This window comes from Cotesia glomerata, linkage group LG8 (genome assembly GCF_020080835.1).
Source record: "Cotesia glomerata isolate CgM1 linkage group LG8, MPM_Cglom_v2.3, whole genome shotgun sequence".
In the NCBI taxonomy this organism is placed as follows: Eukaryota; Metazoa; Arthropoda; class Insecta; order Hymenoptera; family Braconidae; genus Cotesia; species Cotesia glomerata.
The window spans coordinates 18306065-18325838 of NC_058165.1; the positions used below are offsets into that span (position 1 = coordinate 18306065).

General features: G+C 23.4%; 2 protein-coding genes across 2 annotated transcripts; both read right to left on the minus strand.

Annotated features, from left to right (window-relative positions):
* Window positions 1-1878: 1878 nt before the first annotated feature.
* On the minus strand, window positions 1879-4350 carry LOC123270522 (sarcoplasmic calcium-binding protein 1). Its single transcript, XM_044736616.1, has 5 exons — window positions 4200-4350; window positions 3942-4108; window positions 3704-3833; window positions 2165-2268; window positions 1879-2100 (listed from the first exon to the last, which is right to left on the minus strand). The coding sequence occupies exons 1-5, from the start codon at window positions 4249-4251 to the stop codon at window positions 1972-1974; spliced, it is 582 nt and encodes a 193-aa protein (XP_044592551.1). The 5' UTR covers window positions 4252-4350; the 3' UTR covers window positions 1879-1971.
* A 2252-nt stretch (window positions 4351-6602) lies between these two features.
* Window positions 6603-16478, minus strand: LOC123270521 (ATP-dependent DNA helicase Q5-like). Its single transcript, XM_044736615.1, has 12 exons — window positions 16263-16478; window positions 16037-16161; window positions 15469-15633; window positions 14400-14576; window positions 14025-14313; window positions 13105-13216; window positions 11910-12137; window positions 11435-11626; window positions 11223-11349; window positions 10789-11064; window positions 8577-9549; window positions 6603-7055 (listed from the first exon to the last, which is right to left on the minus strand). Exons 1-12 carry the CDS (start codon window positions 16351-16353, stop codon window positions 6988-6990), a joined length of 2823 nt encoding a protein of 940 aa, XP_044592550.1. The 5' UTR covers window positions 16354-16478; the 3' UTR covers window positions 6603-6987.
* Window positions 16479-19774: the final 3296 nt, after the last annotated feature.

Below are 19774 nucleotides of genomic sequence, written 5' to 3' on the forward strand. Positions count from 1 at the left end.
TTCTTACTATTAAAAATAATAATATATAAATACAATTAAAAATAAGTTCTGCATTTTAGAAAGTACAATTATTTATTAATTTCCGGCGTAGGTCTGTTGTAAATTTTTATTCATTTAAAAAAACAGTTTAAAATTCTTTCGATAAATTTACATTTTTTTTTATATCATTAGATTTAAATAAATATATAATAGTATTGGTGTAACTATATTAATATTAAGTAATTGGTTAGGTGTGACGGCTTAAATTTTTTTTATTGTTATTAATTAATATAATAGAACATAAGTATTGAATGACAATTATTGAATTATATTGCAAAGCTTTAGACAATTCGTTGGTATTTATAAATATGTGGAATAATTGGTAATGTTAATTATATATCAAATGTTTGATATTTTTAATAATTAATCCGTGAACAAAGTATCTTAATGAGTATTAAAAAAAAGTGATTAATATTTTTTCAAATTAAAAAAATAATCGGTAAAAATAAAATTTAAATTTTTTATTGATAAAAAATTTAAATTTTTTCTAGAATTGAAAAAAAAATCAGTAAGAACAAAATTAAAAAATTGAAATTTTTTTTCATAAAAAATTACAATATTATCGAAATTAAAAAAAAAATCAGTAAGAATAAAATTAAAAAATTGAAATTTTTTTTTCATATTAAATTAAAATTTTTTTTCATAAAAAATTACAATATTATCTAAATTAGAAAAAAAATCAGTAAGAACAAAATTAAAAAATTGAAATTTTTTTTTTATAAAAAGTTAAAATTTTTTATATTTAAAAAATTGAAATTTTTTATATTTAAAAAATTGAAATTTTTTAGATTTAAAAAATTGAAATTTTTTATTAATAAAAAATTGAAATTTTTTATTAATAAAAAATTAAAATATTATCTAAATTAAAAAAAAAAATCAGTAAGAACAAAATTAAAAAATTGAAATTTTTTTTCATAAAAAATTACAATATTATCTAAATTAAAAAAAAAATCAGTAAGAATGAAATTAAAAAATTGAAATTTTTTTTTCATAAAAAATCAAAATTTTTTAGATTTAAAAAAGTGAAATTTTTTATTAATAAAAAATAAAATTTTTTTTTTTTTTTTATTTCCATTACAGATACAGATCAATATATTTACATGTACATAACTATGTTACAATCTGTCCTATAGAGATGCAAAAGCACCTGTGCACAGGACTGGTATAATATTTATTAATTCAAGATAGCGGATTTATATAAACTAAAGAGATAACAATTATAAGTTACTAGGATATTTTCTAAAATTAAAAAAAAATCAGTAAATAAAATTAAAAAATTGAAATTTTTTTTTATAAAAAATTACAATATTATCTAAATTAAAAAAAAAATCAGTAAGAATAAAATTAAGAAATTGAAATTTTTTTTTCATAAAAAATTGAAATTTTTTTTTTATAAAAAATTAAAATTTTTTATATTTAAAAAATTGAAATTTTTTATTAATAAAAAATTAAAATATTTTCTAAAATTAAAAAAAAATCAGTAAGAATAAAATTAAAATTTTTTAATTCAAAAAAATTAAAGCTCCTTATTATTAAAAAATTAAAATTTTTTATAACTAAAAAATTGTAATGAAATTTTCTGAATTTATCAATAATTTAAATATCATTTTTGTAATTATTTAAATTACAATTGGACTGAAAAAAAATATTGCATGTCTGTGTATTGTTTATGTATGAATAAAATAAAGTAAATGTCATGATGATTAATGTAAATTAATAATAAAATAATAATTATAGTAATTAATAATTAATTTACTGCAATTTTGTAATCAATAAAATTAAATGTGCGCTATTGTAATAATATTGATATTAATTTAATTAAAAAATAAATAAGAAATATTTGATGAGTAAATAAAATTTTATTAGTTAAATGTCTCCTGAGATTTACATTTATAATTAATAAATTTAAATTTTTTTTACAGATTCATTAAATTAACATAATTCTTGTAGAGGCCCAAATAAATGAACCGCGGGGCAAGTTTCATCAGGATTGCCTAAAAATTGTGCGTAAAGCTCCTGGAAACGCGCGAGAGTAAGGCCGCCTCGTTTTCTGTCATCATCCTGAAGAATATTTTTATTTATTATTTGATTTTTTAATTAAATTTTAGTTCTCTTTATTACTTACAGTTAAAAGACTCTGATAAGCTTCATTAAGAGCTTCGATACTGTCCAGAGGGATACGCGTAGCACAATTGTATCGGTATTCTTCAGCAGCAATCAATCCGTCTTCTATAATTAAATAATTTAATTCGGATTATAAAGAATTAGCAGCTTTCAATAAGAAATTTTATTAAATTGCTCTGTACTTTCTTAAATATTGATTTTTTTAAAGATATAAACTCATCCCGATGTTACACTTATTAAGAGCTTTCATTTGAGTACCCACTTGCATTTTTGTTATATTTTTGATATATATATATATATATATATATATATATATATATATATATATATATATATATATATATATATATATATATATATATATATATATATATATAAATGGATAAAATATATGAAAAATTGATGTGGGTACTCAAATGAAAGGTCTCGATGAGTATAACATCAAGACGAGCTTATATTTTTAAAAATGTCAAGAGTTCACAAAATAAAAGGTCGTTTCTTAATAATTGACATTTTTAAAGATATAAGCTCATCCCGATGTTACACTTATCAAGAGCTTTCATTTGAGTACCCACTTGCATTTTTGTTATATTTTTCATATATACATATATATAAATATATAAAATATATGAAAAATTGATGTGGGTACTCAAATGAAAGGTCTCTACGAGTGTAACATCAAAATGAGCTTATATCTTAAAAAATGTCAAACGTTCTCAAGATACAAGGTCATTTCTTAATTATTGACATTTTTAAAGATATAAGCTCATCTTTATGTTGCACTTATCAAGAGCTTTCATTTGAGTACCCACATGCATTTTTGATATATTTTTCATATATACATATATATATAATATATATAAATATATAAAATATATGAACAATTGATGTGGGTATTCAAATGAAAGGTCTCGATGAGTATAATACCAAAATGAGCTTATATCTTAAAAAATGTCAAGAGTTTACAAAATAGAAGGTCGTTTCTTAATTATTGACATTTTTAAAGATATAAGCTCATCCTGATGTTCTACTCATCGAGACCTTTCATTTGAGTACCCACATGCATTTCTGTTATATTTTTCATATATTTATATATATAAATACATAAATATATAAAATATATGAAAAACTGATGTGGGTACTCAAATGAAAGCTCTCGATGAGTATAACATCAAGACGAGCTTATATCTTTAAAAATGTCAATATTTCACAAGATACAAAGCTATTTCTTAATTATTGACATTTTTAACGATATAAGCTCATCTTTATGTTGCACTTATCAAGAGCTTTCATTTGAGTACCCACATGCATTTTTGATATATTTTTCATATATACATGTATATAATATATAAAATATATGAAAAATTGATGTGGGTACTCAAATGAAAAGTCTCTACGAGTGTAACATCAAAATGAGCTTATATCTTAAAAAATGTCAAACGTTCTCAAGATACAAGGTCATTTCTTAATTACGTATCTAGGAACCCCAAATTTTTCTTATAGAGTACCATCTAAATTAAACAATTTTTTTTAATTTTACCATTAATATCCACTAATTTAAAATGACTGTCAATAAACATTTTCATCGCTTGCGGAAAATCACGGTAAGGTCGTCCCATACAACTTTTTTGAACAGCTTCTTTAAACTCTTCCACAGTAACAACACCATCCTATTTAAAATTTATTGTTAATATTAATAATAATTAATTTTAATAAAAAAATTTTTTTCTTAAAAAAATTTTTTTTTTTTAATTTTTTTATTAAAAAAAAATCCATACTTTATTAAAATCAGCAAGCTCTGCTATTTCTTCCCAAAGTGATAACATGATGTGTAAATTTTCTTGATAACGATTGTAATTAAAATCACCTTTGCCTTCCATTAATGTCATTTTTAATGCCATACATTCAAAATCATGTTGATTTAATACTCCATTATTATCAATATCTAAAAAAAAATAAATATTTTTTTTAATAATTAATTTAAAAATTAATTAAGAAACTATTTTTGTTTTTTTTTTTTTTTCTTAAAAACTTACCGTACAAAGCTTTTACAACAAAGCTTACACGATTATCCCAACTGTATGCCATAATAATTAAATACTTAAATAAATAAAAATAAAATAAATAAATTTTTTTTTTTTTTATAATTTAAATAACTGTAACACTTTATTAATCCTCGAAAATTGCCATTAATAGTAAACAATAAAATAGAACAAATGAAATGAAGAGAAAATAGAAGTCGATGTACACTCTACTGTTGAAGACTCAGGAATGAATCTAAGTTTAGACAGCGTTAGAACTGAAAGGCCGTGGTCGTTGATTTTTAGTATAACACCAACAGGAAGAATATATAAATGTATATGAACAGTGTAATTTTAAATAAATATATAGTAATGAGAAGACAACTGCTGTTGGTTCATTTATAATTTCTATTCTTAAATTATATGTAATAATAAATTTTTTTAAGTTAAAGCTTGAAGCTTTATTATTTCAAATTTTTAAATAAATAATAATATAGTTTTTTAGAAAAATATTATTATTATAACTAGCAATCTTGCAATCACTGTGTGACTTGTAAACTATGAATAAAATTTTGGGTTGTTAAATAATGAGTTTCGTTAAATTGCACTGTACTTTCGTAAATATTGATGTTTTTAAAGATATAAGCTCATCTTGATGTTACACTCGTCAAGAGCTTTTATTTGAGTACCCACATGCATTTTTGATATATTTTTCATATATACATATATACATATATATAAATATATGAAAAATTGATGTGGGTATTCAAATGAAAGGTCTTGATGAGTGTAGTATCAAAATGAGCTTATATCTTTAAAAATGTCAATATTTCACGAGATACAAGGTAATTTCTTAATTATTGACATTTTTAAAGATATAAGTTCATCCTAATGTGACACTCATCTAGAGCTTTTATTTGAATACCCACTTGCATTTTTGATATATTTTCATATATAAATATATATGAATATATAAATATATAAATATATGAAAAATTGATGTGGGTACTCAAATGAAAGGTTTCAATGAATATAATGTCGCTGAGCTTATATCTTTAAAAATGTCAATATTTCACGAGATACAAGGTAATTTCTTAATTATTGACATTTTTAAAGATATAAGTTCATCCTAATGTGACACTCATCTAGAGCTTTTATTTGAATACCCACTTGCATTTTTGATATATTTTTCATATATACATATATATAATATATCAAATATATAAAATATATGAAAAATTGATGTGGGTACTCAACTGAAAGGTCTTGATGAATATAATGTCAAAATGAGCTTGTATCGTTAAAAATGTCAATATTTTACAAGATACAAGATCATTTCTTAAATATTGACATTTTTAAAGATATAAGCTCATTTTGATGTTACTCTCATTAAGAGCTTTCATTTAAGTACCCACATGCATTTTTGATATATTTTTCATATATATAAATATATGATATATATAAATATATGAAAAATTGATGTGGATACTCAAATGAAAGGTCTCGATGAATGTAATATCAAAACGAGCTTATATCTTTAAAAATCGCAATATTTCTCAAAATAAAAGATCATTTCTTAATTATGACCGTTTTTAAAAATATAAGCTCATTTTTTTGTTAGACTCATCAAGAGCTTTCATTTGAGTACCCACATGCATTTTTGATATATTTTTCATACATTTAATATATATAATATATCAAATATATAAAATATATGAAAAATTGATGTAGGTACTCAAATGAAAGCTCTCGATGAGTGTAATATCAAAACGAGCTTATATATTTAAAAATGTCAATATTTCTCAAGATACTAGGTCATTTCTTAATTATTGACATTTTTAAAGATATAAGCTCATCCTCATATTACACTCATCAAGAGCTTCCATTTGAATACCTACTTGCATTTTTGATATATTTTTCATACATTTGATATATATAATATATCAAATATATAAAATATATGAAAAGTTGATGTGGGTACTCAAATGAAAGGTCTCGATGAATATAATATCAAGATGAGCTTATATCTTAAAAAATGTCAGTATTTCTCAAGATACAAGGTAATTTCTTAATTAAGTATCTAGAGATAGAGCATTTTCAAATGCAGCCTAAATACAATACTGAAGCCGAAATTTTTCTTATTCTCTTAATAATATAGATTATTATTATTATTATTCTAAATTTAAAAATTAATAATAATAATAATAATAATAATACATTAAGTGTTTAAATACAAGTATGTAGTTGTTGCCAATATTAGCAAATAACTTAAGAAGCTAACAGAATAATAAGATGACCTCGGTAATTCGTGGTTTTGTTTCTAAATTAAACAAGGTCGAGATTAACAAATATAAATGGATAATAAAGAAACTTTAACGAGTTGTTTATGTACTAAATAATAATAAAAACTAATTTTTATTATTTTGTATCTTATTAAAATTTATTCAACACTTCCTATTAAATTAAATGTCAAGCGCTTTTCGTCATATTACACCTAAATATATTTTTGTAACACTAACTCATTGCAAAAACATTACAGTTGGTTGCGTCGTTAGTAATGATAAACAATCGTAAGAAAAAATAAACCTAAGTCTAATTGTTTACAATTTAATGGTCATGAGCTTTTTTTTTTTTTAATAAAAAAAAAACTAATTCAATATTATGAAAAATTTTAAGTATTTTTATAAATAGCACAAATAAATAATCAACATGTTTTTACAATGAACAATGATTAAAAATAAAAATAAAAAAATTTTTTTTTGAGGTACTGATTATTGAGGTAAATTGGTAATTGGTTTTATTTTTACCCACTGGGATTACTGGTATTTTCACGTAAATAATTTCTCACAAATTTGTAAATATCCGGTTCAGCTGTAAACAAAATAATTATTAAATCATGTGCTATAAATATTTATTTAAATTATATCAAATTATTATTATAATAAAATAATGATGATGATGATAATCAAATTTTAAATAAGAATTATAATTATTATTATTGTTCAAAATTTCAAAAATTAATAATAATAATAATAATAACAATAATAAAATTTTAAGTAAAAAATATTATTATTATTATTATTATTATTCAAATTTTAAAATTAATAATAATAATTATAATGGAATTTTAAATAAAAATTATAATTATTATTATTGTTCAAAATTTCAAAAATTAATAATAATAATAATAATAATAATAAATTTTTTAACGTAAAAGCTTGAAGCTTAATTATTATTATTATTATTCCAAATTCTAAAATCAATAATAATAATATTAATAATAATGAAATTTAATGTAAAAAATAATAATAATAATATTATTATTGTTATTTCAAATTTTAAAATTAATAATAATAATTATAATGGAATTTTAAATAAAAATTATAATTATTATTATTGTTCAAAATTTCAAAAATTAATAATAATAATAATAAAAATGATGAAATTTTAAGTAAAAAATATTGTTATTATTATTGTTCAAAATTTCAAAAATTAATAATAATAATAATAATAATAATAAATTTTTTAACGTAAAAGCTTGAAGTTTTATTGTTATTATTATTCCAAATTCTAACATCAATAATGTAAAGTAATTTTTATTGACAAGGCCGTAATAATTAATAATAATAATAATAATAATAATAATAATAATAATAATAATAATAATTATTATAATTATAATAATAATTATTATTATTATAATAATAATTATTATTATTTATAATAATAATAATAATAATAATAATAATAATGGAATTTGTAATAAAAATTATTATTATTAATTATAATTCTAAAATCAATAATACACGAAAAGAACAAGATGTCACTAGATATCATCCCAGATTATTTTAAGTGAAAAAAAATTTTAGATAGTAGCTAGAATAATCCAGATTACAATGAGTATAATCCAGATATCACCCAGTATTATCTAGATTATACAAACTGAAAACTTAGTTTATACTAAAATCTAGATTATACTATCTGAAAATTTTTTTTCACTGCAGATATCACTGAGTATAATCTGAGATGATGACCAGTGTCATCTTGTTGTTTCCGCGTAATAATAATAAAAATAATAATAATTATCATTATAATAATAAATTTTTTAACGTAAAGGCTTTATTATTATTATTATTATTATTATTATTATTATTATTATTATTATTATTATTATTATTATTATTATTAATCCAAATTCTGGAATTAATAGTAATAATAAAATTTTGAGTAAAAAATATTTTTATTATTATTATTATTATTCCAAACTTTAAAAAAAAAAAAAATAATAATAATAATAAATTTTTTAACGTAAAAGCTTAAAGCTCAATTATTATTCTAAATTCTAAAACCAATAAAAATAATAATAATAATAATATAATTAATAAAACATACCAAATATTTTTTTATCCATAATCAACACATGAATCCCTCGACAAATTTTAGTAAAAGATTCTTTATCAGGAATTCTTTTCGAAGGATAAAACTTCATAAGATAAGCTTTAAGAACTTTAGCAGTATCAAAGCGTAATTTTTTTTTCTCATCAGTATAATCTAAACTTTTATCTTTTTTACTCTTATTATTTTTATCTACCGAATCATTTTTACTTCGCTTACTCGGCCGGTTTATTTCACCCGTCTCGGCTGACATTGGTGAAGAATATGACCGTTTATTTTTACAGTTTTTATTAACTTTACCATTAACGTCAGTATTATTAGCGTTAATAACTTTTTTATCGTCATTTAATGGCTCGGAGTCATCTATTACCAAAACATCCGAATGGTTAGACGTTATTTCATCAAAACTATTACTGACATTTTTTTTATCACTATTTTTAACGCTATCTTTTTTGACCATGTATTTCAACAAAGAATTCTGTTCCTGGCCAGAGATTTTTTTTTTAACCTGACGTTTTTTTGCAGATTGACTCTCATTAATTTTCTTGTCTTTTTTGAGACTTTCCGTAATTTTGTCTTTTTCTTTATCAGATTTTTCTTTTGCATCAAATAAAAAATCGGATTTTTTATCAATAAATTTAAAATGTTTATTCATACCTTCGTTGCTCGGAGCGTCGTAAATTAATTTTTTTAAATTACTTAATTCATGATCTTCTTCAACTCCATTTAAAATTTTTTTATTTTTCTTCTCACTGTCTTCTTCAATTTTTAATTCCAAGGCACTTTTAAATGCCGTTAGATTTTTATTATTTATTAAATTATCGGTAACTTTGTTTTTATTTTCTATTTCTATTAATTCTGTACAAGTTATAAATCCGCCGAAATTATTTGTTGATTTTTTTGGCGAATCTATTTTTTTAAAACTTTCGTGAAGTGTTTTAGATTTTTCGCATTGTCGGATAGTTGATACCTGTTAAATTATAATTGTTGAAAATAAATGAAATTTTGCTTATTAAATAATGAATTTTGTTAAATTGCACTGTATTTTCGTAAATATTGACATTTTTAAAGATATAAGCTCATCTTGGTGTTATACTCATCAAGAGCTTTCATTTGAGTACCCACATCAATTTTTCATATATTTTTTATATATTCATATATATAATATATATTTTAAAGATATAAGCTCATCTTGGTGTTACACCCATCAAGAGCTTTCATTTGAGTACCCACAAGCATTTTTGATATATTTTTGATATATACATATATATAATATATATAAATATATGGAAAATTGATGTGGGTACTCAAATGAAAGGTATTGATAAGTGTAATATCAAGATGAGCTTATATCTTCAAAAATGTCAATAGTTCACAAGATACAAAGTCATTTCTTAGTTATTGACAATTTTAAAGATATAAGCTCATCTTGATGTTACACTCATCGAGAGCTTTCATTTGAGTACCCACATGCATTTTTGATATATTTTTCATATATATAAATATATGATATATATAAATATATGAAAAATTGATGTGGGTATTCAAATGAAAGGTCTCAATGAGTGTAACATCAGGATGAGCTTATATCTTTAAAAATGTCAATTATTTATATGTAAATATGAAAAATATATCAAAATTCTTAATTATTGACATTTTTCAAGATATAAGCTCATTTTTAAGTTACACTCATCAAGAGCTTTAATTTGAGTACCCACATCAATTTTTCATATATTTATATATATCATATATTTATATATATGAAAAATACATCAAAAATTGATGTGGGTATTCAAATGAAAGGTCTCGATTATTGTAACCTCAAGATGAGCTTATATCTTTAAAAATTTCAATATTTCTCAAGATAGAAGGTAATTTTTCAATTCTTGACATTTTTAAAGATCTAAGCTCATTCTGACGTTACATTCATCAAGAGCTTTCATTTGAGTACCCACATGCATTTTTGATATATTTTTCATATCTACATATATATAATATATATAAATATATAAAAAATTGATGTGGGTACTCAAATGAAAGGTCTCGATGAGTCTAACATCAGGATTAGCTTATATCTTTAAAAATGTCAATATTTCTTAATATACAAGGTCATTTCTTAATTACGTATCTAGTGACAAAATTTTAATATAGATAAATTTTAACCTGACAAAATTAAATTAATTTGTAAAATTTTAAACGAATTAAATACCTCATTAGATACATTAAGTTTGTATTTATTGGCTAGCTTCGTTTGACTGAAGATTCGGTACTCCAATTCACGTGCTACATCATCAACATTTGTCTCTGCTAAGTCTACAATTAAATCCTCCTCTTGGCAACACTTAAAATTCTTAAACAATGCATCTTTCAATTGTGACAGATAAAATTCACGGACTTGGATTGACAAACCTTTGACCTTACGATCAGTACTCTCTGCAGCTTTAACTCGTGAATTTTTAGCGTCTATTTGGTTTTTTTTTCTTATCTGTTAATAAAAAAAAAAAAATAATAATAATATTTATAATAATAACAATTGATATAAATAATAATTAAATTAAATATTAAATTAAAGTTAGAATTTAAAAAAAAAAAAATACAAATTGATTAAAAAATTTTTTCTAATAATAATAAATATAAAATTACCTTATCATTTTTGTCACTATCACCACGACGTAGAGCAAACTGTTGCTGAATCATCGCCATAGCTTCTCGTTTTTCTCTAGCTTCAAAAGAATCTCTGGAGCCTCCGCCACCTTCTTGGTCATCCTGGCTGTAATTTTATTAGTAATATAATTGTTACATTAAAAAATAAAAAAAATCAATTAGATTATTTTTAGTGAGAAATAAAAAAATACAAGTCATATTTAGGAAGTGCAATACTGTCATCATCGTAATTTCTTTTTCTATGCGAATGTGATCGCGATTGACTGAGTTCAAATTCAGCAATTCTTCTCTTCACATCCTCTCCATCTTTACAAACATCGCATCGGTTAGTACATTGCGGAGGATTGTCCCCAAAAAATTGAGAAAATCTTGCATGCCGACATCTAAAAATATTTTAAATAATTCATTAAAAAATTTAATTAAATTTTAGTAAAAAATAAAATTTTATTGAATTTTAATAAAAAATAAAATTTTATTAAGAAATAAAATTTAATAAAATTTTAGTAAAAAATTTAATTTAATTATTTTAAGAAAAAAAAAAATTTAATTAAATTTTAATAAAAAATTTAATTTAAATAAAAAATAAATTTTAATTATTTTTAAAAAATAGAATAAAATTTAAGTAAAAAATTAAATTTAATTATTTTTAGTAAAAAAATTAATTACTTTGGCTCAATACAATAATTAACAAGAGTCTCAAAATTTTTGAACCGATGTTTAGCTATATCAGCATTTTGTTCATGCTCTGCATTTTTTAACAAAAATGATATAGCCCGCAGTTCCTCGTTACTGTAATAAATGCGACAGAAAGCTGGATTGCCATCACGACCAGCTCTGCCGGACTCTTGGTAATAAGCCGCTATGCTTTGTGGGATTGTCCAGTGAATAACGAATCTAAAATATTATAAAAAAAAGTTAGATAAAATTTTCCTTTATTAAATTGCACTGTACTTTCTTAAATACTAATATTTTTAAAGATATAAGCTCATCCCGAAGTTAGATTTATCGAGCTTTCATTTGAATACCCACATGCATTTTTGATATATTTTTCATACATACATATATATAATATATATTTTAAAAATATAAGCTCATCTTGATGTTACACTTATCAAGAGCTTTCATTTGAGTACCCACATGCATTTTTGATATATTTTTCATATATACATATATATAATATATATTTTAAAAATATAAGCTCATCTTGATGTTACACTTATCAAGAGCTTTCATTTGAGTACCCACATGCATTTTTGATATATTTTTCATATATATATATATATATATATATATATATATATATATATATATATATATATATATATATATATATATATATATATATATATATATATGAAAAATTGATGTGGGTACTTAAATGAAAGGTCTCGATGAGTGTAACATCAAGATGAGCTTATATCTTAAAAAATGTCAAGAGTTTACAAGATACAAGGTCATATCTTAATTATTGACATTTTGAAAGATATAAGCTCATTTTGATGTTACATTCGTCAAGAGCTTTCATTTGAGTACCCACATGCATTTTTGATATATTTTTCATACATACATATATATAACATATAAAAATATATGAAAAATTGATGTGGGTACTCAAATGAAAGGTCCTGATGAGTCTAACTTCAAGATGAGCTTATATCTTCAAAAATGTCAATAGTTCACAAAATATTAGGTCACTTTTTAATTATGTATCTAGAGACAGAGCATTTTCGAATGCAGCCTAAATATTCATCATAATAAGTTAATTATTTATATTTTAGGCGTGACAATGATCTTAGGTAGTATTTGTAGTGTCAACGCCGTGGTCTATTATTCTATTATTCTAGATTTACATTATTCAGACCTAACTGATCCTTTGTCTACTCCCATTCCAAAGCTGCAGGTTGCTGCAATAACTGGCACCAAGCCAGAGGTCCATTTATCTTGAATTTCAGTGCGGCTGCTACTTTTTAAACCTGTTTTTTTAACACAAAAATATCAATTTAATTTAAATAAATAATTTTTATAAAATAAATTTAATTTGAAATATTTTTTATTAGTTTAATTTATTAAACTGTTTTACTGTAAATTAAATTTATTGTTAAAAATTTAATAAAACTAATTTTTAATTAAAAAATTGTCATAAAAATTAATCAAAATAATTTTCAATTAAAAAATTGTTATAAAAATTAATGAAAATAATTTTTAATTAAAAAATTGTCATAAAACTTAATAAAAAATAATTTTTAATAAAGAAATTGTCATCAAAATACTAAAAAATAATTTTTAATACAAAAATTGTTGTAAAAATTAATAAATAAATTCTAATAAAAAAAATTGTCATAAAAATCAATAAATAAAGTTTTATAAAAATTACTAAAAATAATTTTTAATTAAAAAATTGTCATAAAAATAATTCTTAACAAAGAAATTGTCAAAAAAATAATTAAAAATAATTTTTAAAAAATTCATTAAATTTGAAATTAAAGTAAAAAAATAATATTTTTTTAATTAAATAAAAATAATTAAAAAAAAATTTTTGTTTAAAAAATTACTCTAGAAAAAAGTAATTTACTCTAAAAGTAATTTTATATTAGTATATATTAATTGAATCTAAACATTGTTACGCAATAAAAAATAAAAAAAGTTACAGAGGTCGTTAGCATATGATTTATTTATATTCTAATTTATTTTAAGAATAAAAATATAATTTACTTAATTATTTTTTTCTCTTAAAATTATCTAACCGACAATAAAAGCTTGTTAAAAAATTAAAAAATTCACCTGCATGATAAGCTAACGTAGGAATTCCCGAAGCGCTTAATTTTTCAGCAATAAATTCCGTAGCTTCTTTTTTACGGCAATAAATAATCCCGCAATTTTTGCCATTAATCGGCATCTTGGTATCATCAAAAGAACTGAGCGCTTCGATAATATAAGTAACTAAATGGTCAAGAGGGTTTGTTATGGCGTCTACAAACCACACATCGTAAAAAAGATTCTCACGGAATACCGGAGCTGAAAATATCAACGGATTTTTCATGGTCAAACTAGAAAAAATATCTTGTACAATCTGTAATTTAAATAGCGTTATTTTATTTTTATTATAATTAAAATTTTTAATATTAATTATAATTTATTTAACAAAATTTAACAAACCTCTTTAGCTGCGGTAGCAGTGAGAGCAATTATTGGAACTTCAGGACATTTTAAACGCAAGATATTTAATTTTCTGTATGTAGGACGAAAATCGTGCCCCCATTGGCTTAAACAATGAGCTTCGTCGACAACAAAATATGAAATTGTTTTTAATTTGTACATACTCTCTAATAAACTCTGAAAAATAAATATAAGAAATGTATTTTTTTAGTTAAAATAATAATTAACGAGCAATCTTGTTAAATTGCACTGTACTTTCTTAAATATTGACTTTTTTAAAGATATAAGCTCATCTTGATGTTACACTCATCAAGAGCTTTCATTTGAGTACCCACATGGCATTTTTGATATATTTTATATATATGGTATTTAAGATATATATATAAATATATGAAATATATGAAAAATTGATGTGGGTAATCAAATGAAAGGTCTCAATGAGTGTAACATCAGGGTGGGCTTATATTTTTAAAAATTTCAGTAGTTGACGAAATACAAGGTCATTTCTTCATTATTGACATTTTTAAAGATATAAGCTCATCCTGATATTACACTCATCAAGAGCTTTCATTTGAGTACCTACATGCGTTTTTGATATATTTTTCATATATACATATATATATATAAATATATAAAATATATGAAATATTGATGTGGGTACTCAAATGAAAGGTCTCGATGAGTGTAACATCGGAATGAGCTTATATCTTAAAAAATGTCAATATTTCACAAGATACAAGGTCATTTCTTCATTATTGATATTTTTAAAGATATAAGCTCATCCTGATATTACACTCATCAAGAGCTTTCATTTGAGTACCCACATGCATTTTTGATATATTTTTCATATATACATACATGTAATATACATAAATATATGAAATGTTGATGTGGGTACTCAAGTGAAAGGTCTCGATGAGTGTAACATCAAGATGAGCTTATATCTTAAAAAATGTCAAGAGTTTACAAAATACAAAGTTAGTTCTTAATTATGTATCTAGAGACACGAAATTATTCTTATTCTCTTAATAATAATATATAAATAAATTTAATAAATTTTTTAACATACTTGAAAGTGAGCTTGATCACACATCTCAGGTGTGATATATAACAATTTAATTGTTGGTTTTTTACTGGATATATCCTTCATTATCGCTGATTTCTCTTTGCTGCTTGTTTTTGAATTCAATGCATTTGCTTTTATTCCTTTGGTGTTTAAAAAATCTACTTGATTCTGAAAAGGTAATTATAATAATTATTACAAATTACACTTTATTGTACATCAAATAATATTTTATAATTATATCAATTTTTTATGCAAAAAAATTATTTAAAAAAAAAAAAATAAAAATACAATTTTTTTAACAAATTTAATTAAAAGATAAAAAAAATACTTAAATGACGGCTAACTTTACTAAGATTAATTTTTGTTACTGAAAAAAATTATTTAAAAAAATTTAATTACAATTTTTTTATTTATAATTTTTATTTATTAAAAAACTATTAAAAAATTTATTTCAAAATTAATTTTTATTTATTGAAATCATTTTTAATATCAATTATTAAAAATAATTAATTTCAGTATAAATTAATTTAATAAATTAGTAAAATAATAAATAAATAAATAAATTATTTACCTTGACAAGAGCCAGAAGTGGAGAAATAACAAGAGCCACTGAATTTTCTTTCAACGTTGCTGGCAATTGAAAGCATAATGATTTTCCAGCTCCAGTTGGCATGCAAACATAAACGTCATTTTTTCCTGAAAAAAATAATTAACAATTAATAATTAATAATTATAAACAATGAATATTATTTGTATTATATTATTATAAACACTGGATAAGAGAGGTTAAATCTCACTGTCATTGATAGCTGCAGTAGCACGTGCTTGCAAATCACTTTTAAAATTTTCATATTTGAATTTTTTTTGTAGAGCTTGTTGTAATAACATTTTAACAATTATTTTTTATAATTTAATTGTTATTCCGGTAAATATGTCCTTTGATTTTAATTATTAAGCATCACATATTACACTACACATAAACACGGAGTTAAATCCACGACGTTCTGTACGGAGTGGTACGGAGATACACGAAAGCGCCCGAGTGATAATTTTAAATTTGAAATTTTTTTAAGGAGGCTCGAGCGAATCTAATTTAAAAAAAGTTTGGAAAATCCAAAAGTGCACGCCTCATAACGCTCATTCATTTTTTAAGAAAAAATAAATTGTGTAACTGATAAAAAAAAGAAAATTATAATTAAGTAATTTCTTACAGAGTATTTTTTTTTAACTTCCCGCTAAAAATCTCAGATTTTCAAAAATTGGGAAATTATTGTTTTCACCCCGTTTTGCAAAAATCGAGTTTTCATCAGATCTCGACGTTTGAAGGTCACAGGAAGCTTCCCTGACTATCCCCGCGAGGTTGTCATGGCGTCTGTATGTATGTGTGTGTGTGTGTGTGTGTGTGTGTGTGTGTGTGTGTGTGTGTGTGTGTGTGTGTAAGTATGTGAATCACTTATAACTTTTGAACGGTTAAACCGATTTCATCGCGGTTGGTGCCATTCGAAAGGGCTTCGCCAAACTTAGATTTCCTGAGAATTTGAACCGATTCGGACCGATAGATTTTGAGAAATTTTGAAAAATCTCAAAAAAAATTAGAAAAAAATCATTTTTGAAAGTGGTTTTTGAAATATCTTTTAAACGGCTCGATCGATCAATTTCAAAAACTAATCAGCTCTTAACGTCAAAACCACGCCGATCGGCGCTAATCCGGTCAAAATCGGTTGATTCGTTCGAGAGATAGCGTGAACGAAATAAAACCGAAAAAACTGTTTTTCACATAACTTCGTCATTTCTTCTCGGATCGTTTTTGATGATATAGAATAATTTCAGAGGTTAAAAACCGCGTCGATTGCCGCCGAAAACGTGGAAATCGGTTGATTAGTTCGAGAGATATCCTCGACGAAATATTTGGAAATAAGGATTTTTCAACATAACTTCGACATTTTTGGAATAACTTTCAAACAGCTCTACCGATCGATTCCAAAAACTAATCAGCTCTTAACATCATAAAACCACGTCGATTGCCACCAAGCTGGTCAAAATCGGTTGATTCGTTCGAGAGATATCGTGAACGAAAGAAAACCGAAAAGTGTTTTTTCAGAGTTACTCCGAAATTTCTAGTTTGACCAATTGAAACTTAGAAATTATTTATAAGGCTTAAAAACTACGTAGAATGCCGCCAACCGCGTAAAAATCAGTTCATTCATTCAAAAGTTATTGCGGTATGAACATTCAAAAAATAGTGTTCCATGAAACTTCTATCAGACTTTTGAGCTCAAAGAGCTCAAAAAGCATAGAAAGGTATCTTTTGAGCTCGGAGGCTTAAAACAACACACAGATTGTACTTTTGAGCTCGAAGAGCTCAAAAAGCAACCAGGTATTAACGGAATTAGCGGGAAGTTGCAGGGATGGCCTTTAGGGTCAACCGTTTTCCTAATTTTTTTTTTTTAATATCAGCGCCCTTTTTTCTGGGTAGGTGTCGTTTACGCATATCCCGATGATACATACACTGATAAAAAAATTAACTTGACTCAAGAGCCAAACTCTTGAACCAAGAAATCCATTTTGAAGAAAATGATTTTCTTGAGTCAAGAGAATAAATTCTTGACTCAAGAAAATTTTCTTAGACCAAGAATAATTTCTTAGCTCAAGAATTTATTCTCTTGACTCAAGAAAATCATTTTCTTCAAAATGGAATTCTTGGTTCAAGAGTTTGGCTCTTGAGTCAAGTCAATTTTTATCAGTGTATGTATCAGTTACTCAAGTCCCGATGATACATATCCCAATTTTTCATATTTCGATTACACATATACCCAATGATACATATGTGCAATGATACATATCCCGATGATACATATTATAAAACAAAACAAAATCACTGATAAAAAAATAGCTGGCGTCTTATTTTTTACCGGGGATTATAATTATAATTTTAATTACATGTATCATCGGGATATGTATCATTGCACATATTTCAAAGCTCGAGCTTTGAAATTAAGTATACGTATAAATAAATACGTGATTTATCTAATCCCAAAATTTAAAAAAGATTCACCGTTTACTTAGATATTAAATTTTAAAAATCACATATTTTATCTCCTTATACACGGACTCTTATGGCGGACAAACCTCCTGTCGAGACTTTAATTATTTTTTTCAATATTAACCTCCCAACTTTAACGGATAAAAAACTATACACGCAAAACTTGGATTATTGCAAAATATAAAAACAATTTAATAATAATACATTACCGATATAATTTTTGAAATATTTAAAGTCAAATTTTATGTTTGTAACTCGTTTATCGTCAGCTATTTATTCGAATAAAGATTTGACAACATCGCGTCAACAGCTGAGAAAAAACAAAAGGATAGAAATATAGTTACAGAGAGAGAAATGTTTAACTCACACACTCATCCACGTCTCAGGTTATGGGTACAATCAAGCGCGCTATTGCCAAATCTGTCTATTTATTCCGGAAAGTAATAAATACCAAAGTCATTTTATTACTTTACTTTATTAAATAAGTTAAAATCATCAATTATTAAATTGTTTAAATTATTTTAAATTAAAATAAAGAATTTTGACGAATATTGGGAAGACTAAAATTAAAAAAAATTTTTAACATTATTTTGACTCATTAGTTACGCTCGAACTTCCTTAAGGAAGTTCGAGCGAATCTAATGTAAAAAATAATTTCCAACTTTGAGCTTTGAAATTAAGTATACGTATAAATAAATACGTGATTTATCTAATCCCAAAATTTAAAAAAGATTCACTGTTTAGTTACTTAGATATTAAATTTTAAAAATCACATATTTTATCTCCTTATACACGAACTCTTATGGCGGACAATCATTTTGTCGAGACTTTAATTATTTTTTTCAATATTAACCTCCCAACTTTAACGGATAAAAAACTATACACGCAAAACTTGGATTATTGCAAAATATAAAAACAATTTAATAATAATACATTACCGATATAATTTTTGAAATATTTAAAGTTAAATTTTATGTTTGTAACTCGTCTCTAGTCTCCATGGATAATTAGTTCCGTGATTGTTATGTCCGTCTCCTGGTGGACAACGAGAGAAATATCTTTATTCTGTAAGAAATCTATACTGTGTATCGGTAAGTTAAATTTCATACTGACGTGATTTTATGTTTTTTATCTACACAAGATGGCGAAGTGATCGCAAATTATAGCCTATGTATTTTATCCATTGTATTATCTGAGCCAAGTCAGTTTTGTGTTGAGAAAAATTTTTCTGCTCGAACAGATGTCGTAAATTTATATATAAATTAT